Below are 23,453 nucleotides of genomic sequence, written 5' to 3'. Positions count from 1 at the left end.
TTCTAGATTTCATCTCATCTTTGATTTCTTTTCTCTTACAGTCTGGCAAGCCTGCTGCCACGATAAGTTTTCCTTTCTACCCCACTCCCTCACTAGATCTCAAATCAATGGAGAGGCTATACTCAGAAACGTATCCCTCACAACTTCTGGAATCTTCTGCTCCAAATGTTTCTCTTTTGTTTCTATTGCCCCTCCCTCCTTGCATTTATATCCAGACTCTTCCTCCTTGCCCAGATCTACTCCATTCCCACCAGTCCTCTTATTCATTTAACTTCTTGAAGCTTTGAACTTTTAGAGAGAGGTAAGGGCTTGACTCTGTACACAAACTTGCAGAGAGACAATAGGGCTGATGGCTAGGTAACAGGTCTGTTATGTCTAATCTCTTGTGCAACTGGGGTTACAGCTAGCAAGGGATGTGAAGGGTAACAAGAAGGGTTTCTACAAGTATGTCAGTAGCAAGGGAGGATCAGAGAAAGTGACTGGGGGAGGCAACCTTGTAACAGAGAGTGCAGAAAAGGCTGAAGTGTTCAATGCCTTTTTTGCCTCAATTTTTACAGGCAAGGTCTTTTCCTAGACTACTGCACTGGGCAGCACAGTTTGGGGAGGAGGTGAGCAGCCCTCAGTGGTGAAAGAATAGGTTACGGACTACATAGAAAAAATGGACATGTATAGGTCCCTAGGGCCCATGGGACGTACCTGAGGGTGATGAGGGAGTTGGCTAATGTGATTGCAGAGCCGTTGGCCATCATCTTTGAAAACTCATGGCAATTAGTAGGGGTGCACCAATAGAGAATTTAGAGGCTGATATGGCTCCTTAAAAATCTGCTATCTGTATCGGCCAATCCCAATATGCAGCCAGACAGCGGAGAGCAGTGTCCTGCTGGTAAGTCTGTTGTGGGGGAAGGGGCAAGGGAAGGGGTGTGAAGGCAGATCAAGGTCCCTGCAATGAGGGAGGAAGTGGGACTGGGGCAGGGGCAAACACTGTACAGTGGGGGTGGAGTACAGGACAGAGCCATGAGTGGTTCCCGCCACTGCGCACACCTCGGAAGGGCATGGTGGGGACATGTGTCCCCAAATCTGCACACAGGGCAAGGCTAGACTGCTGCTGCGGGCTGGGGCAGCACCAGGCTTTTCTGGCTGAGGTCTTTCCTGGCTGAGGGCTGGGCCAGACTGCACACTCAGGATGGCAGCACTTGGAAGGGGTCATGGGTGTGGGGGGGTGGGGAATGCAGGTACCCCAAAATTCACTGTAGCCCCCTCAAAATCTCCTCCCAGTGCCATCATCACCCTTCCCAAGCACAGCCCCAGCCCAACCCCTGCTGGGAAGTACCTGATGCCAGTGCCAGGCCCAGCCCGAGCCTACACCCACAGCAGCAGCCCACCCTCTCCCTGCATGCAGATCCAAGGGCACATGCCTCCCTCATGCCCTCCTGGGGTGTGCGCAGTGGCAGGAGCTGTCCCCCCCAACTGCACAAGCTGCTTGCGGCTCCATCCTGCACCCCGCCCTGCCTGTACAGTGCCTGCCTCTGCCCCAGCCTCACTCCCTCCCTCACTGCTGGAGCCTTGATCTGCACCCCCCCCATGTCCCTTCCCTCACAACAGACTTACCAGCCGAACCTGGCTGCTCTTCATGCTGTGGGGCTGTGCTCCTGGCTGCCTGTGTGCTGTGCTCCAGTTGCACATATGCATGGGGGAATTACCAGTGGCATTATCAGTCACATCAGGCAAAAAAAGCCAATTGCCAATACACTCAATTTTCCTTATATCATTGCCAATCTGATACGGGACAGACGTGTACCTCTAGCAATCAGGAGAGGTCCCCATGATTGGAAAAGGGCAAACATAGTGCCCATATTAAGAAAGGGAAAAAGGAGGATCCTGGGAACTACAGACCAGTCAGCCTCACCTCAGTCCCTCGCAAAATCATGGAACAGAGCCTCAAGGAATCTATTTCTAAGCACTTGGAGGACAAAAAGGTGATTAGGAACCATCAGCATGGATTCACCAAGAGCAAGTCATGCTTGACCAGCCTGACTGCCTCCTATAATAAGATGACTGACTCTGCGGATGCGAGGAGACCGATCAATGTGGCACACTTTGATTTTAGCAAGGCTTTCACTACCATCTCCCACAACATTCTCCCAGGCAAGCTAAGGAAGTATGGGCTAGATGAATGGACTGTAAGGTGGATAGAAAACTGTCCGGAGCACTGTGTTTAAAGAGTAGTAATCAATGGCTCAACATATAGTTGGCAGCCGGTATCAAGTTCAGTGCCCCAAGGGCCAGTCCTGGAGCCAGTTTTGTTCAATATCTCCATCAACAACCTAGAATATGGCATAGAGTCCACCCTCAACAAGTTTGCAGATGACGCCAAGCTGGGGGGGGGGGGAAATAGTAGATATGCTGTAGGGTAGGACTAGTGACCTAGACAAATTGGAAGATTGAGCCAAAAGGACTCTCATGAGGTTCAACAAGGACAAGTGCAAAGCCCTGCAATTAGGATGGAACAATCCCATGCACTGGTACAGGCTGGGGCTGACTGGCTGGGCAGCAGCTCTCCAAAGAAGGACCTTGGCGTTACAGTGGACAATAAGCTGAATGATCCAGCAGTGTGCCCTTGTTGCAAAGAAGGCTAACAACATACTGGGCTGCACTGGTAGGAGTGTTACCAGTAGGTCAAGGGAATTATTCCCCTCTCTTCAGCACCAGTGATGCCACATCTGAAGTTTTGCAGCTATGTAAGAAAACCATTCCGTTTTGGGCCCCCCCACTACAGAAAGGACGTGGACACACTGGAAAGAGTCCAGTGGAGGGCAACAGAAATGGTAAGGGGACTGGGGGACATAAGTTATGAGGAAAGACAGAGGGAACTGGGTTTATTTATTTTAGAGAAGAGACTGAGATGGGACTTAATAGTGCCTTCAACTACCTGAATAAAGGTTCGAAAGAGGATGGAGCTAGACTGTTCTCAGAGGTGGCAGATGACAAAACAAGGAGCAATGGTGTCAAGTTGCAGCAAGGGAAGTTTAGATTAGATATTAGGAAGGATTTTGTCACTAGGAGGGCAGTGAAACACTGGAACACGTTACCCAGAGAGGTGGTGGAAGTTCCATCCATGGAGGTCTTCAAAACCTGGCTAGACAGAGCTTTGGCTGGGATGATCTAGCTGGGGACAGTCCTGCTTTGAGCAGGGGGTTGGACTAGATGATTTCCTGAGGTCCCTTCCAACCCTAACTTTCTATGATTTTCTTGCCATATATTGCTGTTAACAAGGATTTTCTCTCTGGAGACACAAATCCACAGTTTGAAAACTAAAACTCAGCCTCACAGAGATGCTTAATGGGATCTTCTAGACTAAGCACTGAGTAGAGTATTTTTTTTTAAATCTTTACTAACCTATAGAGGAGCCTCTGGGAACCCTGTAAGATTGGGCCCATAATACATTCCATGACCTGTTGTGACCTATTTATAGAACTTTTCTAAAAAGGCTATGTGAAAATATTGCCCCAAATAGTATATCATTAGCAGGTATAATCCCTATTCCTTGTTGACATCTTTGATCTTTACCATATCAAAAATTAAAACTGTCTTAATACAGTGGTTTTTTTTAAAACATCTTAACAAAGCAAGTGATTAAATAAAAAAAAATCTAATTTAAATTTTAAAAAATCTGATTTATTTTATTTTTTTAAATAGTTGATTTTTATCCACCTTGCAAATCCTAACACCACCCAACACCAGACCAACATACTAGCTCAGGGCCACATACATGCCAGTAAGGGAGAGAACAGCAGTTAATCCCAGTGGTTCCCAACACATAGCTACTTACTACATGCAGCAGTGGTTCTGAAGTAACGGACAGTGAAGATACTCGAGTTGTTTGCACTGGAGAAAGAGAGAGAACACACAACGGAATAAACTCACTCCCTGTGGGTAGCCAACCCACATCTCCCATATACACTGGATCAGGCACAGACTCTACACTGGCTTGTAAAACTGGTTTGAAGGTTGTTCAGCTGCCAGATGATGCGTATGCACTGAAGCCAAGGGTCGCTTTCACGACAGTCTATGTGGTATAGATCTTATGGAGGTACCCAAAGGGAATTCAACAGCCAACTATACTTGGAGAACTCAGCAGCGTTCTTCATAACACCCTGTAATTCCTGGACCACAAAAGTTGGGGTGCCCATATTTCACTGAAGCCAGTTCTGAGCATCTCAAGGGTTTAATGACAACAAAGCAGACACCACCATGCATCAAGGTTAAACCAGCTCCTCCCTCTGACATGCTGCAGCAGACCTCCACTTTCCAATGGATACTTACACAAACTTCCTACTGTTGGTGCAAGCCAGCCCCTGGCCTCCAGGAACACCTGCAAGGTAGAAACCATTTAAACGAAAAACCTTGTTACCCTCTAAACTACCCAGTCACACCCAGCAGGATAACAAGGGCATATACAGTTGGAAACAACTCAGATGTTTCCAAGCACACTTAATGGAATCTATTCAGATTTTAGGAGAGCCTCAAGGAAACCCAGGACAGAGTCTGATACTGCAGCTGGAACAGGGTGTGAGAAAAGGCTGCACACAGAACCTCTACACCAGCTGCCCTGCTCAAAGCCCTAAGAGTGCAACAATGGCTTTGCTTTTATTTAGATTTGCATCAAGGTGACAAAGGGCTGGGGGTGTCAGGGGAACACCTTCCCCTGCCACACCAGCCCTTTGGGATACAGATCTTTTAAAAAGGAAAGACACAAACCAGCAGCCTCCCCAAAGCCAGAAAAATAAGCAAAGTCAATTAGAGAAAAAAAATCAAGCCAAACCAGCTTTCCCAATATAGTAATCTGCTGGCATGACCACTGCTTGGGGCTGTTACTTCAGTATTAGCGGTAAAAAGTTTCAAATTAGGACATGGCAAGGACCCATTTACTTCCAAGACGCTCCCACAGGAAACTCAGGAGCAGCACTGATAGGAAAGGAAACATAAATGCCATTCTAGCAGTGCAGCAGCATTCCCAAGGAAGCTGCTTTCTGAAATATTTACTGGAAGAGAAATGTGTTCCCTTCCAAAGAACTCCTCGATAATACACAGTACCAGAAGGCCCTGCTATGCTCATGTTCTCTGATTTGACCCTGGAGACTAGGTGACTTATCCAAATTAAAACCTTGCCCTTTGCCTTTTCAGGGGTGCTGGGCTTGATCTTCAATTAGAGAGGCTAGGTATAAGAGTCTGACAACAAACAGACTTCTTTAGAGATGCACAAGCTCAGGAAGAAGAACCATTTCCAGCTAAGCGATGCTTAAGGAGGTGGATTAAATTTAGCCATTGAAGCAGAAAACAGAATTTACTCTCACTAAGCAAATGTCTCCACAGAAACACGCAGCTGGTTTCCCTTCCGATTTAATTTTTAACCTATTGTTTCTTTACCAATTAGCTTTATGGAAGTTTGTCTTCAATTACTTCAGTTTATTGTGACCATCAAATCTGATTAGTTTGTCTTGCTTTGACTATTGCTTGAAATAAAAAACAAAATACAAGTTAATTCCAAGTACAAGACTCACCAGGCAGAGAGCATCTTGCCAGAGTACAGTTTCCCTGTCAGAGAGAAGAGGGACTATCAGCATTGCAAACAACAGGCAGAACCAACTCCAGAGGGGATTCTGCCATCTCCCACACTCCAGGCTTTGGCCTAGATTAGGAAGTAGAAGACAGTGTTCACAGGCCCCTATGTCAAGCATGTTGCTTCACTGCACAACACAATCTGCAAGGCAGAGGAAGTGACGAAAGACTTTCAGATCCCCTTTCCCATCCCCATCCCTCTACTCCAACACTCTTTACCACAGAAAAGCACCTTGGAAGCACGTGAATTAAACTCCAAACCTTGGCTTTACTTGCAGCTCCTGCTGTTGTGGGAGGGGAATGCCAATGTAAAAAGGACACAAGGGACAGTTTTCTAAAAGCCTCGCTCACCTTGAGTTTGTCACTATGCGAGAAGGCTAAGTGTGGCTAGATTAGGACTGTTGGAAGCAGCAATTCCACACTGGAACTGCTGAGTCCCACAGCCTCTACAGCTCCAATCTGCAGTGTCAATTTTACTTAAAGGGAATTTGGGGGTTTAAAAGAGCCGTTGAATGACATCCTGGCTCTAGTGAAGTCAGTGCAAGACTCCTATTGATTTCAATCGGGCAGAATGTCACCTTTTCTGACCTTCATCTTAATCCTCAAAGTCAAGAGAAGGTTCATAACTCCGTTCAACATTTCAAACCAAAATCAAAATTTGGGACACAGTTATACCAGATCCTCTCTCTCACAGGTATTCTAATTGATCTTACACAGCACCTTTTGACCTGAAGGAGCACCAAGCAGTTGTAAAAAGTAACATGCTACCCAACACTGCAATAACTCCCTTCTGGAGTGGAACATATTATTTGGCAAATTCAAAGTATCACTGTACATGAGTCATTACAGGAAGAAAAAAAAAAATCCTACTTTGGTTAAATCTCAACTTCTGAGGAAAAAGTCTGTATATACAACTTGCCTTCACTTTCAGCCAGAACTAAGAGCTCAGCTGTAGCCGGTACCTTGGACTAGCACAATGTTTTTCACAAATGTGCTTCTGAAAATTCATGTACAAAAAGGAACCATTAGGGATGATGAAATGTTAAAGACAGTGCAGGGACACACTATTTAGAATATGAAACGTACACAAAACATTTGACTTTGTGAAAAACTGGAGGAACACAAGGAAACTCAGTTTAGGGTTCTCGACCTCTATTGACTGCACTTTTTGGGCACCAAAACCCCCAAATGATTTACAGCCACATGTTCTCTGGCTCTTTAGGTATTCATTCAATTGTACAGTAGGAGCTAATTTCACTTAGTCTTCTGATGCTTCTTTTAGGGTACTTCATAAAGAGGCAGGGGAAATCCTAGCATACCAGACAACATCTTGCTGGGGAAACAGGATATGCTGTACTAGATTCTGGAAGGAAAACAGGCTCATGTGTTTGTTTGTGGAGCCCCCGCACTGCTAGGACATGGCTTGCTCTGGGAAGCCAACTAATAATAAATGTCTGGGGAAAAATAAACCCACAGAAACAGCACTTCCTATGGGAGCACAGTCTCTGTGGAGTGCTATAAATCTAAGAGCTGGCATACCAAGAGACTGTTTCATGTAGTCAGACAACCCCAGGGTTGAGAAACTAAAGCCTTACATGAGAGGAAGGTAGAAGAGAAAGCTCTCCAATGTAGCTACACAGTAGAGGAAGGCACAAATAAGATGGTGAGGGTCTCTAAACATATTACTACCCCTTCCCAGTTTATTTTTAGCATGCAGGAAATGGCACTCTTATATACATAGCCTTGGTAAAGGAGATGGCAAACATCCCATTTACAAAGCATATCTGCTTATGACCACATCTCTTCCTGGGGACATCTGGCATTAAACCTCAGGAAGTGGTGTGGTTAAGGACCTTCACAGGCTGAAGCAGCAGCAACAGCAGCAGCAGTTTCAGGTCCAGTATGCCAACATGAACATACTTTAAGAACCATCCTTAACGTGGAAAATGTAGTAACTGACAACAATTTGACCAATACCTCCCCAGAGTTCATTATCAACGTACTACTTCCCCCCCTGCCTCCCATGATTTCTCAAGAGTTTTCAAACATGCTGGAACCAGCCCAAGGTCAAAGTGACCCTAATGCACAGCCTTTAATCTCTACCTACTTGGGAACTGTCACTCCCTGAAGCACGTTTGAAATCATTCTCTATGGATACATAACTCCCGAAGTGGGCATGGACATACTGTCATCATTTGCAAATTTCTACTTCAACCCTAGAAACATAGAATCATAGAAAATTAGGGCTGAAAGGGACCTCAGGTGGTCATCTAGTCCAACCCCCTGCTCAAAGCAGGACAATTCCCAACTAGATCATTCCAGTCAAGGCTTTGTTGGAAACATCATTCCAGTCAAGGCTTTGTTTGAATAAGAAGATTGAGAGAAGAGAAACATTCAGCATGTAAATTAGTTTCGCAGTCAACAAGTGATGCATGCATTAGATAATCTAACGGCTGGGCATCATAGGCACCGACATGACGGGGTAGCAATAGGGCAAAGGAACACTAGGGCAATCAGCCCTGTGGGGAAGGGCCATACTTTGGACTGCTTATAGCAGAGAAATCACCGCATTGATAGCCAGGTCGTGAATAAGCCATTGCTGCACAAGAGACTGAGTGTATTTATATGCCTCATTGGTTTGTACAGCCGGTTTTTTATATGTAACATCAGGTAGGAAGAAAAGACAGGAATCAGATGGGACTGAGGCAGTAAAGCCAAGGAGATAGAGAACACTGTTAGTTTGCTAGCATGGTAACATCCTTAGCTCCCTTTGGTTGCTTCCACTCACTAAACAGTTATACACTAACTTTTCCCTGCCTAGTGAAATCCAAAGGCCTCACTGCCATCCACCTGCTGTCAACTACATGCCCCTTTTGAAGAGCATCTTGTCTGCAGACTTCTGAAGTCCTACCTGTGCAACCACTTCCTCAGTGGTTGCCTCTCCTGGTCCAAGTCGCAAATGTCAGTCCTGTCCTCTTCTGCCCACACATTCACCACTGATGCTCTCCCATGATTCCTAGTTTGATGACTCACAACTCTCTTCCTCTGGAACAGAGTTCTCGAGTTTTAATTCTCTTCTTCATATGTCATAGAATCATAGTATTTAGGGGTGGAAGGGACCTAAACAGATCATCAGGTCTGACCCCTTGCCCTGGGCAAGAACGGGTGCCGGGATCATATCAACCCAGCCAAATATCTGTCCAGCCTCCTCTTGAAGACCTCCAAGGTAGGAGAGAGCACCACCTCACTTAGGAGCCTATTCCAGAGCCTGGCAGCCCTAACTGTAAAGTAATGTCTCATGATGTCCAGCCTGAACTTTCACTCTAACAATTTGTGGCTGTTATTCCTAATAACCCTCAGTGGTGCCTGGGGGAACAGAGCCTCCCCCAGTTTCCACCAGTCCCCCCTCCTGGTGAGTTTGTAAACAGTCACCAGATCCTCTCTTAGCCTTGTCTTGTGGAGGCTGAATAAGTTCAGGCCTTTTAGCCTCTCTTCGTAGGGCCTGCCCTGCTGCCCCTTGACCATATGAGTTTCAAAACCCAAGCTTCCCCCTTTCTCCATTCCTCCCAACTTTGCTACCCTCCTAGCTGCCCAAAGCTACAACTCTGAAGTTCACATGCTTGACTTGTTTTCTATTCCTCACATCCTGATATTTCTCTCTCAACCACCTCCAAGAATATTCTCACATATCATACTTCTTCTTCACTCTCAAAACTCATCATCTATGTCCCAATTCTCTTGTCTAGACCTCTATGACTAGGGTTACCATACATCCTGGATTGGCCGGGACAGTCCCAGGTGTCATAGGTCATCCTGGCTGTTGGAGAAAATTGAAGTGCAAGTCCTAGATTGGCAGGAACCTGACTGCATGTGCTCAGCTCTTGATTGACTATTGATTGAGCAAAAGATTCTGCTCACGGCCCAGCAGAGTCCAGACTAGGGAGCAACTCACTGGCTGGGCTCTCTAGAGAAAACTGAAGCAAAACTCCCAGATTGGTGTGAACCCACACGCATGTGCCCAGCTTTTGACCGATTCTACTTGGCAAATGACTCATGGCTTGCAGCCTAATGGATTCAGGACTAGGGAGCAGCCTTCCAGGTGAAGAAGAGGGCTTCTGAGGGGTCCCTCTGCCCTCCTGGCTGCTAGGGACCCATGTTTGGGGGTGGGGAGGATGGCTCTGGGCTCTGTCCTGGGATTGCAGTCCCAGCCTGCTGGGAGGCATCATGCAGCTGCATAGCATGGGCTTATGGAGCCCAGGGGGTGCCCTCACCTGGGTCCAGCCTCTGCAAGAAGGGGATAAAGGCCAAAGGTGGGCTTCCGCACTGCCCTGCCCAGCCCTGCTCCTGGGAGCCTTGGGGTTGGGGGGGAGGGGTTATACCCCCTATCCCAGACTTCTTTACCCTGTCCATAAAATTATCATGGTTACCCTATGACCACCCTCTCCTTGAACTCCCTGCCTGCCTGTCTCTTCCCATTCTGTTATATTCAACATCACAACCAAAATTATCTTCCTAGCCCAATGCATTCCCTTGCATGTAATCAACTAACTTACAGTTTCATTTTATGTACAGTAAAAATACTTTATGCTTGTTATTCTGGTTTTCACTTCTCTACCTGTGGTCCTACCCACCACACTGCAGGGTGCATACTAATAAAAAATACTTAAGAAACTCTTTGAGTTTAATACTTTTAAAATATAAGCCTGTTTGAAATTCATTTTGCAAGTTGTGACCACCCACATATTAAGGCCTACACTTATGTTTATCTATTAAAATAATTTAAGTTGCTTAAAACATCTGAATAGAACATAGTGATTACTGAAGTTGCACCAAGAAACCAAGGACTGGGTGGAAATCACTGCTGAAGCAGGTGGAGGTGGAGTCTGTTAAATAAACCAGTTTGACAGCAAGAGCGCTTCTGCAGGTGCAGAGAATGCTTTCGTTCCCAAGCAAAGTCAATTCAAGGACTAGCTCATTTTGAATTGGAAAAAAAACGTTGGGAGATGAACAGACACTAAAGCAGCCCTTTTGCCAAGTTGTGGGCACCAAGTGGTTGACAGGCCAAGATTAACTACCTCTAAAAATCTTGAGGAACAGGATGCTGCTGCTCCAGCAGCTGACAGCGCAGGGGGCAGCACAGCAGGGAGCAAGTCCAGTACAAGAACTAGCCTTTGCATCGCTCCAGGCAGGGAAAACTCTAGATACATCTTTTTCCCAGGCGGAGGTGCGGCGGGAACTTCCCCTGACTGCCCAGCTCCGCTGCCTCTGGCCCCTTCTACCTCCCGCCTGTTCTTTCAACCCGGTGCCGGGCCAGGCCGCACAAGCCGAGGCCGGTGCAACGCCCGAGCACGCTGCGGCTGCTCGTGTCGCGCCAGTGCCCAACGCAACCACGTTGTGCTAAACCCGGACCCAGCGGACAGCTCGACCCGCTGCCAACACAGCTACGGAGAGACCGCGACCAGGCCTCAGGACCCCGACTCGGCCCCAGCCCCGGTCCCGGCCGCCCCGCCGGGGCAGAGCAGGGCGGGGCGAGACTGCGGCCGCCTGGGCGGCTCCTCCAGCCCCCAGGCCCAGTCCCGGCCCTCCTAACCCCGCTGCGGGGAAGCGCCATGTGCCGGGGCGGCAGGAGCCCTTGCGGGGGAGGGGGGGCGTGTCCCTCCCGCCCGTCCGGGGGTCTCCGGTGGCGGCACCGCCCCTGTCTCAGTGCCCTTGGCAGGACTATACCGTGGCTTGGCTTGGCTTGCCTCGCCTCGCCTCGCCTCGCCTCGCCCTGCCCCTGCCTCGCCCGTACCTGCCGCAGGGCGCCGAGCGCCCGGCTCAGGCAGCGGGACCGGGACAGCAGCGGCAACATCACGGCGGCGGCGGCGGGAGCGCGGACACCGGAAACAGGCCCCGGGCAGGCCGGAAACGGAGCGGGCCGAACCAAGCACTCTTCAGCGCAGGGGGAGCCGTGAGGGTCGTACCAAACACGGAAGGGGGTGAGAAACCGAAACGTCCTGTCGGGACAACGGGACAGAACCACTGGGAGGGGGATAAAGAGGACTCAACCACCTTGAGGGGCTGCTGCGAGCCCCGCTGGGCGTACTGAGGACTGGACCACTCTGAGCAGGACAGGGGGGCCTTGGTATCTGGCTTGCGCTCCCTCCCCCCCGCCAGGCGTCTTGGTACTGGCTGCAGGTCCCTGCCCCAGGCAACCTCCAGCCCTGCAGGGCAAGGGCAAGGGCAAGATTGTGAATTAGCCAATGGACACCTGATCTGAGCAGCTTGATGCTGTTCAGGGTACTGGGGAGCCCTGGCAGGAAGTCCGAGGGTGAGCAGGGATGGGCCTGGCAGCTGTGGTGGCAGTGCAGGCACCAGCAGAGGTGATGTGGAGAGCTGGCAGCACAGGGTAGGAGGCTGCATTCCCTGCCCAGGCCATGCCCTGTCTTCCCAGTAGACAGAAGGCACCTGAGTCCTGGTTCCCAGGTCTGGGGCTGTAGCCAGAGACTGGGGGTCCCACATCCCTCCCTGGAGCACTAGCACCTGGGTCCCCCCAGCAGGCTGGCTCCAGGGAGCTAGCAACACGCTTGGCTCCCACCTGCCAACATCACCTTGGGCCAGCTCACCCCAGCGATGTTCCCACCACGAGGCTGGAGTTCCAGTGTGGCTATGACTGATGCCGGGATGCCACTAGGTTGCAGGGCAGGCCCTCCACACAGCTGCAGAGGGAAAAGAAATATGCAGCTAGTCCCCGCCTTTATGCTGAGGGAAGGGTGGGATTCTCTCACCTGACCATGGCTCTGGATGAGTGCTGTGCTTCTGTGCAGGCTACGCTGTGAGATGCCCTGTTGGTTTCAGTGTACGTGTTGCATGAGTTGAGACAGAGCCTCTGTTCACATCATAAAAGGCTGTATTAGAATTAGGCATCTGCAGAAGGGAACAAGAGTTAGGACTGGGTGCTGTGTTATCTTGAGCATGTCCTACTTTTTTAAAGTGTTCAACCGTGTAATGGCACCACTAACTTAATGTCGTTTTGTAAAGAATTTCCTTGGGGAAGGAGTACAGGAAAGGGAGAAGAAAGCAATAGGAGGTGGAATCTTTGAAATTTGTTTGGTGTGTAAAAAAAGAACTAAAAAGGAATAAAAACAAATGGAGCTGATACAGCTTTTGGAGCAGTGTATCTCTAGTATGCTGCTCTCCTTGAGCAGGACAAATGGAAACCAGCTGCCTTGAATTCAAAACTCCTGCCTACTAGGAAGAATGCATATAGCAATTGTAAAGTACCTGGATACATATGAATGAGATAAGAGTTTTACTGAGAGATTTAATTCAGCTGAGCTCAAATAAAACTGCGTAAGCCAGTATTTTGTCTGGCTCCTTGTTCAAGCTGTTCAGCGGGTAGCAGGTAACAAATCCAACAGGCTTTTTTGAATGAGGTATGTGAGAGACTTGGGTTACTCTTTGGAGTCTGTCCCTCTGGCCAGGCAGATTATTTCTTACTGTTTATATATTAGGGACTTGTCCAGTGCTGAGGAGAGGACACTTACCTATCAGCTATGGTGAACAGCTGTCTCTAATGCAGGGGTGGGCAAAATGCACCCTGCGGGCCAGATGCAGCCCACCAGGCCATTCTATCCCTGCAGGGCCCCTAAAATTTAGAAAATTAATATTTATCTGCTCCTGGCTGCCTGTCATGCGGCCCTCGATGGCTTGCCAAAACTCAGTAAAAATAATTGCCCGCCCCTGCTCTAATGCCTAGAGTTTACATCTGAAAACATACAGTACTAAGTATTATTATTTAGATGATGTTCCTTTTCTAGGTGTCACATATGGTGTTGCCAACTCTCATGATTTTTGTCATTCTTAAAATCTATGCTATGGGAATATGAAAAACTTAGCTCTTTCTTTATATAAGAAAGAGCTTTTATATATAAGAGAAAGCTAAATTCTTCACATTCCCAAAGCATAGACTTTAAGAACAACAGCAAAATCATGCGAGTTAGCAATACTGCACATACACCTCAAAGATGTAGCTGCACTGAAGAAAAGAAACCTCAGTCAGATTAGAAGGCACTGGTAACCTAAGCTGTATTCCTTAAGGCAGCGGCTTTCAAACCATGGGGCATGCTGTCCTGGGCAGGGGGGGCAAAGGAATGTGGGGGGCACCATGCGCAAGGCATATTTTACTTTTAAAAATTATCATCATTATTAATATTGTATTTGACAACATTGCACACTGAAATAGTATGACTGAACTCTTTGCAACTGATTTCACAGGTGTTACAATGTATTTATTGTGATCATTTCCATAGCAACAACATTTCCCACCTTCCAGTTTAGTACACCAACCATATCTACTCTTACGAGACAAAAAAAATCACAACAAGCATTTTGCAGTGCAGCTTATTTTGCTAGTGAGTTCAATATTTTCATACTATTGAGGTGAAACTGGATCGGTACTTATTGCCAAAAGATACTATTACGAAACGAAAGGCAGAAGCTGAAATGCCTAAAGTCGTTAAGTATAGTATCTGTGAATATCAATTTCAATCTGTGAATTAAAAACCTACAAGTGTAGGTAATTTAATTAGGTAATTTAAGTTGTATTCAAGTTTATAAAGCATATGTTGCATGTCTGCTTTTGTCTAGGTTGGGGTGATGGGCTTAAACAAAATTGTAACTCTTATTGAGCTGAGCCCCTCTGTTTGAAAACCACTGCTTTGGGGCTGTCTAAAATGTCTGTATCCTTCAGCCTCCCCTTCCAGCATCATTTTTACTAGCTGCAAAGAGGCCCTACTTGCTTCTAGCACTGGTGGATCCATCATGGATGGTGGGACAGTATGTTTCCAGACTAGGTTCAGATTCCAAGTCCTTCTTGAGATGTTGCTGTCTGCTCCACAAGATTATGGCTGTGGTCTCCCTGAATAGAACAAAGTGCTACTGGGCCCCGCTTTACAGTATCTGCGGTCCTTTACCATTTGGCATTAACTCACTTCCCCTGCCCAGCTTCACAGTCTCCTACAAGTCAGTTCTGCCTTATGTCCTGCTGTTCCAATCCTCACCACCCCTAACACATCCCAGCCAACACATCTCTCTTCTTATTGCTTCTCAGTCTCTTGTGGGCTAAGATCAAGTCTAGTCACTTGCACTGGTCTGTTACCCAAACTGAGATGGATTTAAATGGCATTGTGTAATGGAGGGTGCACACCTGTCCAATGCACTGACAGGATGCCCTACAAGAGTCTTGTAAATAGATTCCTGCTGGCCAACTTCCAATGGGAGGATCTTGGCTGCACACCTACTTTATGGAAATAGGGGACTCCTTTCTAGCTTGCTCCTGTGGTATTTGGTTAAGGGCAAGTGGGACTCTGTGGCATCCAAACCCCGAGCCTCTCGGCTTGGGCTTGCACACAGGATGCCCATCAATGGATTTAGAAGTATCTGAAGCCCCAAGTTGAAAAGTTGGGGGTGGAGGATACTTGCCAGTTGTAGCACCACATATAGTGTTCAAATAATTGAGAGTTGCTCAGTCAAGAGGATTTGGAACTGATTTGGCTAATTTGACATGGAATATAGAAAATTATTCTTCCCCCCAAAAACTTCTCTTCTGATGTGCAACAAGATAAAACCCAGAAGGTTATACGCAGAATTATTCTACCAGTACACACACCCCTATGCGGAGAGCAGTGTTGCCATTTACAGACCCTCTGAGCTTGCTGAGTGGTCTGTGTATCTGAGCATCCCAGCAGCAGAATGGAAGGTGCCCTGATCCCTATTACTGAACCTGACCCTTCTCTATCTGCATATTCAGAAGTATCCTGAAGCTGGTTGGCTGCTACTGGCTTCCCCACCCCATTCTAGTAGGGACCGAGCTCAGATAGAGTCTTCAATGCCAGCGTGACTGCTTCAGTGCCCCTTCCCACTCAGCACTCTCCCCAGAAAACCCTGGGAACACAGGGTACTTTGCAGACAGCTGCATTCCTGCTGTAGCCAAGGTAAGTGCACCGTCTTTGCGGCTGGGTTTTTGGTTGTAGCTGGGTTGGTCTAAGGACATAGGCAGGCAAGGTTCTTTGGGTAGATGTTAGACCAACTGAGTAGTTGAGGGGAAAAAATTATCTGCAGGCTTTCGGGCACAATTACTCTTCTTCAGGCATAGGAAGTCTCTGCTGTTCTGAAACTCCAAGGAATGAAAGAAACATTTCCTGGAGTCTCAGAACAGCAGAGACTTCCTATGCCTGAAGAGGGGTGATTGTGCCCAAACACTTGCAAAGAACTTTTCCCCATCTACTGAGTTGGTCTAATAAGATATCACATCTACCCAAAGAACCTTGCCACCATCACTGTGGGGCACCAGGCCTGCTTTGGCTGTTCACTGGAAACTGGGAAATCTAGACATCAGGAGCATCTCTTGATAGCAAGATTTTGCAGAACCTGGCTTTTCTGAGGAGGATTTTAGAGGCTGGCTGGAGAAGTTTATGGGGAATGTCTGTTTAAGAAAAACAATTCTGAGGTTTTGGGGGAAGTCAGGATGTCAGGGTTTGGGGGAGTTTGGCTTTGGAGAGTCTGTTCTCAGAGAAGGTTAGCTTGCAGATTTCTGAAGAGTCTCATTCCATTTGTTTGTCTCTTCCTTCTTGTAAAAGAACCCTGCTCCTTTTTAATGATTCTGAGGAGGCCACTGATGATAACTGCTAGTAACACTCAGCATCGATCAGGTGTTTTACAACATTCACTAATACATCTGGCAAAGGAGCTGAGGGCTCAATGAGATGGTACCTGAGAGCCCACATGAGAAAATCTCTATTGCCATAAACACTGACAGGGGCAGAAGTGACTGCTAACACTGCTGTACTCCTTATAGGGGCTAGGGACACTGGCCTGAGACTATTACTCTTTACTTCTCTTACACAGCATTGCACTTGTCCCCTGGTACCTGAGGCTGCCTTGATGAGCAGAGCTGATGAGGCCATTCATTGCTTCAGTCAGTGGAGCTCATGGATGCAACAGTTATCCTGGGCTCTAAAGCAGCAGCATTCTCTACTGAGGAGGAAAGTGCAGCATGTCAAAGAGGGTGTGCATTAACTGCAAGTGCCTCTGCCTGTCAAGCAGGGTGGGGCACAGAGCACATCCTGTCTCTAAGATCAGATGTGGTGCATGCTGCACTAACAGCTGCCATAGAGGGGGCTGAAAATTCTCATCTTGCCTTTTAAACGTGGGTGCAGGGAGGGATTTCCAGCCCCTGGATTCATCCCTACAATGCAGCTCTTAAGGAATTTTTGGTTCCATTTACCTATAAGGGACATGGGTGCAGGTCCACAGAGCTGTTTAATCATAGAGTGAAATGAGGGCAGGCTTTGTGGCCCCGGGAAGACAGAAGGAAACAAAGGATCCCAGCTAGAAAGGGCCCTTTCAGACCACTTGGCAAACACCCAATCCCCCTTCCCCCAAGCCAGTGCTCCTGGGATGCAAAGTGGGCTCAGAATGCAGCCCTGCCCCATCTATTCATGGATCCAGCAAGTAAAAGGTGACTACTTGAATTAAGAACACCTTCTCCATTCCAGAGGAACACAATGTAGTTTGAGGAGTCTTCCGGGAGGAAGAAAAATGGACTGAAATCAAGCCCTTTGTTTCAGTCCATCTAAATATCTGGGCAGCAAGAGCAACTGGGGTACCTGGGAGAAGCTGGCATTGTTGGTCAAAGCTTAAAGTTCATAGACAAGCCCACACGTACCTGCTGTAACTAGAAGGAGTTTATCACCCTGGTGTCTAAAGCTTTAATCTGGAAAAATCCTTCAGTTTCACTTTTCTCATGAAAAAGATAAGGCATTCTGAGAGAGCCAAGTGCCAAAGGGAAGCACCAAATATGTTAAAGAGAAGGTTCCTAGTGCCATCCAGAGCTTGAAAATGAAATGGCTGAAATAGGCAGATAGATGGCATTATATACATCACATGATCGCATTATGGGGACAAACAACCAGAGCTTCTGTAAAACCTTTCCAATCAATAGGCTACTTTCAGAGTATTGGAAAAATAGTGCAGGTCAGCCTGGGGAGAAGGGTAAGAGAATGTGGTGGTGTCATTTACTCAGACTTTAAAAAAAACAACCTTTGACAAAGTCCCTCACAGGAGGCTGTCCCTGACAGGAAAACAATATAGTAATGGAGTGTAAAGTAGAGTATTTTCATGGACTGCTTAGAAACCAGCTCAGAGACAGAAAACAAAGAGTACAGATAAATGGTTAGTTTGTAGCATGGCAAAGGGACTCCCAAAATAATATATTAGAATGGCTGATGCATTTATTAATGAAGTGAGGTAGAGGGAGGGCAGAGAAGTGTCATCATTTGTAGGTGATACAAAATGTTTAACCACAGGTTCCTCAAGACTTGAGAAATCTGAAAAACTACAGAGCAGCCTTTTAAAGGCAGGTGACCAGGTAGCAGGAAGCCAGATAAAACTGACTTCTGACAAAGGCAGTGTTGCACTTTGGAAGGAATGGCGCAGTGGAATTACACGCATCGGTGAATTCTAAATGAACTGTCAACACGTAGGGAAAAAGGCCAAGGTGCCATTGCAGATAGCTCAGTAAAATCCCTGTTCACTTTGCAGTGCCAGGTAACAAAAGCAAATAGCTTTTAGTCTGCATAAACAATCGGATATAAATCAGGGGCTTTCCCCCTCCTAGGGCACTGTACTGTTCTGGAGCACTGTATCCCAAAAGCATAGAATGGAAGCAGGGGGGATTCAGAGATGTCTAAGAAAATGACAGGGGGACAGAATCAGACTTCTGTGCAGAGACATGGAAATAATGGGGATGTTTAATGTAGAGATGAGATACATAAGACTGGACATGATGGAGGTGTACAGAATAATGCCTGTATAGAATAATGACAATGAACCCCTGGAACTCATTACTACAAGAGAACAAGACCTTTGCAACATTTCCAGAAGTATCTCAGAGATATTAGGCATGATTTAAACATGTGCAGAGGAGAGTTGAACCCTCCTGCTTCAGAATTTGATCTAGCCATTAAGTGATGAGGGTTAGAAAGGAACTTCCCCAGTGAAGGTTTATTCCATGATAGTCTTGCAAGGTCTCTTGCACTGGCTGTTTTCAGAGACAGAGTATCAGACTGCAGGACATACTACTCCCATTTCTCCTGTCAGCCAGTCCAACAGCTTGTGCTTTCCTCAGCTAACCCCCTCCTTTTATTTTTCTGTAAGAAAAAAACGAACATGTAAAAATAAACTGCAAAACATTGCACAGACCTGTTAGTTCTAATTTATGCTGATGACAGCAAAGAGTATTCAAGAGTTTCATTGCTCTTACACCACTGAAACCTTTTGCCAGCACTGCCGGCTCTGTAACTCCTCCCTGTTCCTGGTTATCAGTTATATTCCTCTATGTAGGCCAGATGCCATGAAAAGCCTTGCTTATGGGTGTATAGGCTTTATGCCAGTGATTCTCAACTAGGGTATCACAGCCATGAGATCCTTTTAAGGGTGTTGCAGGTTGCCGCATTGTATTAGCATTGTTAGGTTTGCCAGCATCTACACATACTACACCCAGACATTTCATATAGGAATACATAGCATCAGAACCACTTTGACCTGCTGGTCTTTCTGAGAACTGCACCAGAAGAATTGCTCTGTTATTTTTCTATTGTAAAAAGCAAAAGGAAAGAGCTGATATTTTCCAAGAGGCACCTTGAACCTAACAAGGGTTGCCTTTAGTTTACTGCATTCACAATTACCCTACCTGGGCAACAACTGTGTTCCTCTGTGCTCCAATGCCCGGTGTTGGCAGAAGCAGGCAGCCAAAGTGCCTGAACCACAGCTGCTTATCTGTGCTGAGGAGCAGCTGAATGGAACATTTAATCCTTTTTATTTTTCAGGCAGAGCTGAGCCTTCTCCGCTAGATAATGTGGATGATAGTGCACGTGCACCTAAAATCCTCTAGGAGTTGCTCTATGGCATGGGTAGGCAATTATTTTGGCTGGCAGGCCACTTAATGAGTTTTGGTGAGCAGTCAAGGGCTGCACACAAAATCTTCAGAAGATATAATTTTAACAAATTATACATAAAAAAAATCATATCTAAAATTCAAACATCTACTATAACAATCTAATTATATTTTTTAAAATATTTTTGTCCCGGTTTATGTTTTTTTGAGTAGTGTATATAGAGGTGATTTCATAATAGCTCAAGATAATGTCTTACTCTTTTATACTGTGTGTGGGGAGGGGTGTCGGGGGGGTGTACGGAGTGTGTGTGTGGAGGGGTGGGTGTGCATGCATGTGTGTGGGGAGCTGCCTGTGTGCTAGGTTCTGGGAGCTGGCCAGGGGTGGAGGGGCAGGGGGCGCATGCAGCAGAACTCACCTGGCCAGTGCAGTGCAGGTGTGGTTCATTGCCCCCCCTGTCTGACCCACAGCTGCCCCGTGGCACTCCACATGGGGCCAAGTCCTGCCTGGGGCAGCTTATGCCATGCTCCTGCCTGCACCCACCCAGCACCCACTGACAGCACAGCCCTGGCCCCAGCCCTAGTCAGCATGCATAGCTTCCCAGTGGGCCTGCCTTCCACCCACTCAGCCATGGCCACAGATAGCTGCTCAGCATGCAGGGCAGGAGGAATGGATGGAAGGTGGCCAGGAGCTGGAGCAGAAGTTGCCCAGTTGCAGGCCTCCCCCCGTCCCGGGCATGGAGAAATATCATGACCACTATGGTGGCAGGGGAATACCCTGACAAAGGTAATGCAATTAGAATGGCACTGTGTATACACCCTTGTCTGCTTGAGGACAGAACTCCCTAGGAAAGCCTCATAGGTAGCTTCCTACCGGCCAGCTTCCAGTGGGAGGATCTCAGCTACATGCCGACTTTATGGAAATGGGAGACTCTTCCCTAGCTTGCTCCTGCAGCCAAACGGCTGAGGGCAAGTGAAACTCAGGGGCATCAGAACCCCAACCCCCCAGGCTTGGGTCTGTAGGATGCCTGCCAAAGGATCTGTATGTATCTGAAGCCCCAGGTTGAGGTGGAAGATACTTGCCAGTAGCAGGGCCACATACGGTTCTTGCATGATCAAAATGGATTTGGACCTGATCTGGCTAATTCGACCTGGGACATGAAATTTTTTTTTTTTTTTTTTAAGGAAAAAGTGGTACCTGGTTCACATCCCCACTGCTTCCTCGTGCTACCTGCTGCCCAGAGCAGTGCAGCAGGGGCAGAAAGAGGAGGAGCTGCTGGAGGCCAGGGGGAGCTGGGCAGTACCTGGGCACCTGTAGCAGCAACGCTGTGCTGGCTGGGGCCAAGGCCAGGACCATCAAGTGCAATGTGGGCTGTCCTGGGTGGGAAAGGTTGGGCTTGGCCTCATGCACACTACTGTAGGGGCAGCTGCAGGCTGGAATTGGATCTAATCAATTGGTGGGCTGGATTTTGCCCACTCCTGCTCTATGGACATCAAATCTAGGCTTATGCTTGGGTAGACGGTGTTTGGTTGCACAGTCTATCTGGGTACTTATACTCCATGTATCACCACTGTATGGGAGTGCAGTGTGGGAATGTGTAGCCTGACCAATGTCGAGCTTTGATTCCATTTATTACCATCTCCTATCTCTCTCAAGGCATTACACTACGTACATTCCCCTGACTTCTCTTCCCCTCAGTGGGAGATAAAGGTGTGCATTGTATTACATTTATTAATGGGAAGATCTGGAAAGGAGATTATCTTCATCTTGAAGACAGAAGCAAGATAGGTTTGCAGTCATTCTAACTTCTTGAAGGAAGACGAATCCAAGCCACAGACTGGCTCCCAAGAAAGCTGCCTCCTGCAGCCAACAGCTCCACAGAAAAGCAGGCACTACTGAAAGTCCTGGCTGCAGAGAGGATGTGTCCTCAAACCATTTGAATTTAGGACCAATGATCTGGTTCTGAATGGAAACAACTTCACAGTCCCAGGCATCAGCACAGTGCATTCATGCTGTCTTAGGCTGTGTGGCAAGTATGCTCACACACGTTGAGCTGGTTGGAAGGTTTTCAGCACCTGTCATTTCTTGATGTGGTGGGTTTCAGGAGATGAGCAGGGCTGTCGCATGGAATCTGGGAGAAAAAGCTATTCCCACATAAGTCAAGAGCTGCTGTATTAGAGCTCAATGGTAACTTTTCTTGCTCTTTTTTCAGCTCCAGATCTCTGAGCAGCAGGAACACAAAACACCTTGTGAGACTGCAGTCGCCAAATCCTGCCTTGTTTCTGTCTTGCAATACTGTCACCCAAACAGTCCCTATCATTGTTGAGTGTTTGGTCTTCAACTTCAAAAGCAGGCAACAAAGGCTATGAATGGGAGCAGTGTCTCTAAGCAGGATGGAGAAATTACTAGTTTAGGACACCCAGGTGTGCTGGAAAAAGAACCCAGTCTCCAAAGAGACTCTTTGTTCTCTTCTCCCAGTGTGCCCAACCTACCACAGCTCCTCAGCCAGACAATAGGCAACAGGATACAGGATCCAAAAGTCATTTGCCCTTCTTCCCAGATAATGGAATTGCTTCATCAAGATGGAGAAGACTTATCTTCTAGGGAAGGAACACAAGCTCTGGCTCCTCCCTTGAGCCACACCCCCATCTTCTGCTTTCGTGACAAAGACCAATTTGGCAATGAACACCTACGTGCCAAGAGGGCCAGAGTGGAAAGCATTATCCAAGGCATGAGCCTCTCACCAAACCCTATAGCACTTGCCACTAGTGTAGAAAGAGACAGAGAACATAACACAGAGAAAAGGACAGAGAGCTGTAGGGAGAACAAAAGAAAGCAAAAGCTGCCCCAGCAGCAGAGTCCACATGTGGCACAATTGGTGGGGATTAGCGCCAATGCAGAAGAACACCACTACCTAAAGGAACAGCTTCAAGTTCTGCAGCAGCAGCTGAGGCAACTCCAAGAGAAATTCTTCCAGGTTCATGAGCTCAATGACTCTGATCAATCCCGAGAAGGGACAGAGAAGATTATGTACTTACTGACGGAGAAGCATGGAGACAGTCTGGAGAAAAGCATTCAGGCTCTCACCAGAGACCAGCACAAAGTTCTTTGTGGGAGCACTTCAGAGATGGAAGGCCACAAAGTGCTAGAGGAAGAAAGCAAAATAGTCATTAAAGGTGACCTGTCCTCTGAAGAAAGAACCCTTTCTGAGACACTAAAGGGTGAGCTGGCCAGAGTGGTGTCACAGGCAGTGGACTCTGTTTTGAAAAAGATCTTTTCCAGCTTCCCAGGCCATCTCTCTCAAATGTATGATAGCCTCCCCATGGCCACAGCAGACAACAGAAGAGAGCATCTTGCTTCTGTGGAATGCTCTAGGAAAAAACAATTTCCTAAAGCTTCCTCCCAGAATTTGGTGAAGTCACTGGCTGAAGCTCAGACTGAGGCCTTATCACTTGTCTTAGAGAAGTCTCCAGACTTTTCAGCTTATCCAGTAAGTTTAAGAGGGGTGAGAAAACCCTGCCAAGTACCTAGCATGAGTTACCCATTGCTCATGTCATCTCAAGTTCAAGAAAACCAGATTCTTAGCCAGTTGCTAGGGTATGGTCAAACTGGCCATTGGAACAGCAGGATTGCCTCTTCTCCAGATAGGTCTTCCCCAGTATCTCTAGACCAACCATGGGGAGCAGTCAAACTGAGGTCATCAGTCATGAGACAGCAGCAATATCCTACATCACCCAACTCCACCCAAATGGAAAGTTTGGCTTTTCTTTCAGCTGGCAAAGCAGAATGCAGGGATCTGCAGAGTATCATGGATGGGATGCCCTTCTCCTCAATCCATATATCCTTTACTGACTATCAGAAATTGACAGCTAGAGCCTCTAGCACCAATAGCTGCTGATT

General features: G+C 47.3%; 3 protein-coding genes across 4 annotated transcripts in view; 1 reads left to right on the top strand and 2 right to left on the bottom strand.

Moving 5' to 3' along the window:
• The window catches only part of DLST (dihydrolipoamide S-succinyltransferase), a 22,389-nt gene extending 10,840 nt beyond the window's left edge, over positions 1-11,549 (bottom strand). The window contains exons 1-4 of the mRNA XM_090033697.1: positions 11,411-11,549; positions 5,562-5,595; positions 4,324-4,372; positions 3,830-3,885 (exon numbers count right to left, since the gene is read on the bottom strand). Of these exons, the coding sequence (XP_089889823.1) occupies positions 3,830-3,885; positions 4,324-4,372; positions 5,562-5,595; positions 11,411-11,470 (199 nt within the window). The 5' untranslated portion in view covers positions 11,471-11,549. The remainder of the gene's footprint in view (positions 1-3,829; positions 3,886-4,323; positions 4,373-5,561; positions 5,596-11,410) is intronic.
• YLPM1 (YLP motif containing 1) overlaps positions 5,573-23,453 on the bottom strand; it is a 121,229-nt gene continuing 103,348 nt past the window's right edge. Inside the window, exons 18-20 of one of the 2 annotated variants that reach the window (XR_016440343.1) lie at positions 16,529-18,809; positions 12,387-12,525; positions 5,573-5,689 (exon numbers count right to left, since the gene is read on the bottom strand). The gene's annotated coding sequence lies outside the window, so the exon portion shown is untranslated. Of the gene's footprint in view, positions 5,690-12,224; positions 12,318-12,386; positions 12,526-16,528; positions 18,810-23,453 lie in introns of those variants that run through there. The other variant, XR_016440342.1, reaches the window with a different exon arrangement.
• Positions 11,459-23,453, top strand: LOC149872040 (prospero homeobox protein 2-like). Its single transcript, XM_090033695.1, has 2 exons — positions 11,459-11,597; positions 21,766-23,453. The coding sequence occupies exon 2, from the start codon at positions 21,919-21,921 to the stop codon at positions 23,449-23,451; it is 1,533 nt and encodes a 510-aa protein (XP_089889821.1). The 5' UTR covers positions 11,459-11,597; positions 21,766-21,918; the 3' UTR covers positions 23,452-23,453.

This window comes from Crocodylus siamensis, chromosome 2, assembly GCF_052110815.1.
Source record: "Crocodylus siamensis isolate JL-2025a chromosome 2, ASM5211081v1, whole genome shotgun sequence".
Classification (NCBI taxonomy): Eukaryota; Metazoa; Chordata; order Crocodylia; family Crocodylidae; genus Crocodylus; species Crocodylus siamensis.
The sequence above is the reverse complement of the archived record's forward strand: the minus strand, read 5'-3'. Positions and strand labels throughout refer to the sequence as shown.

What these genes read in the sequence shown, in the direction of transcription:
- LOC149872040 (XM_090033695.1), top strand. Translation starts at nt 21,919, where the DNA reads ATGAATGGGAGCAGTGTCTCTAAGCAGGATGGAGAAATTACTAGTTTA.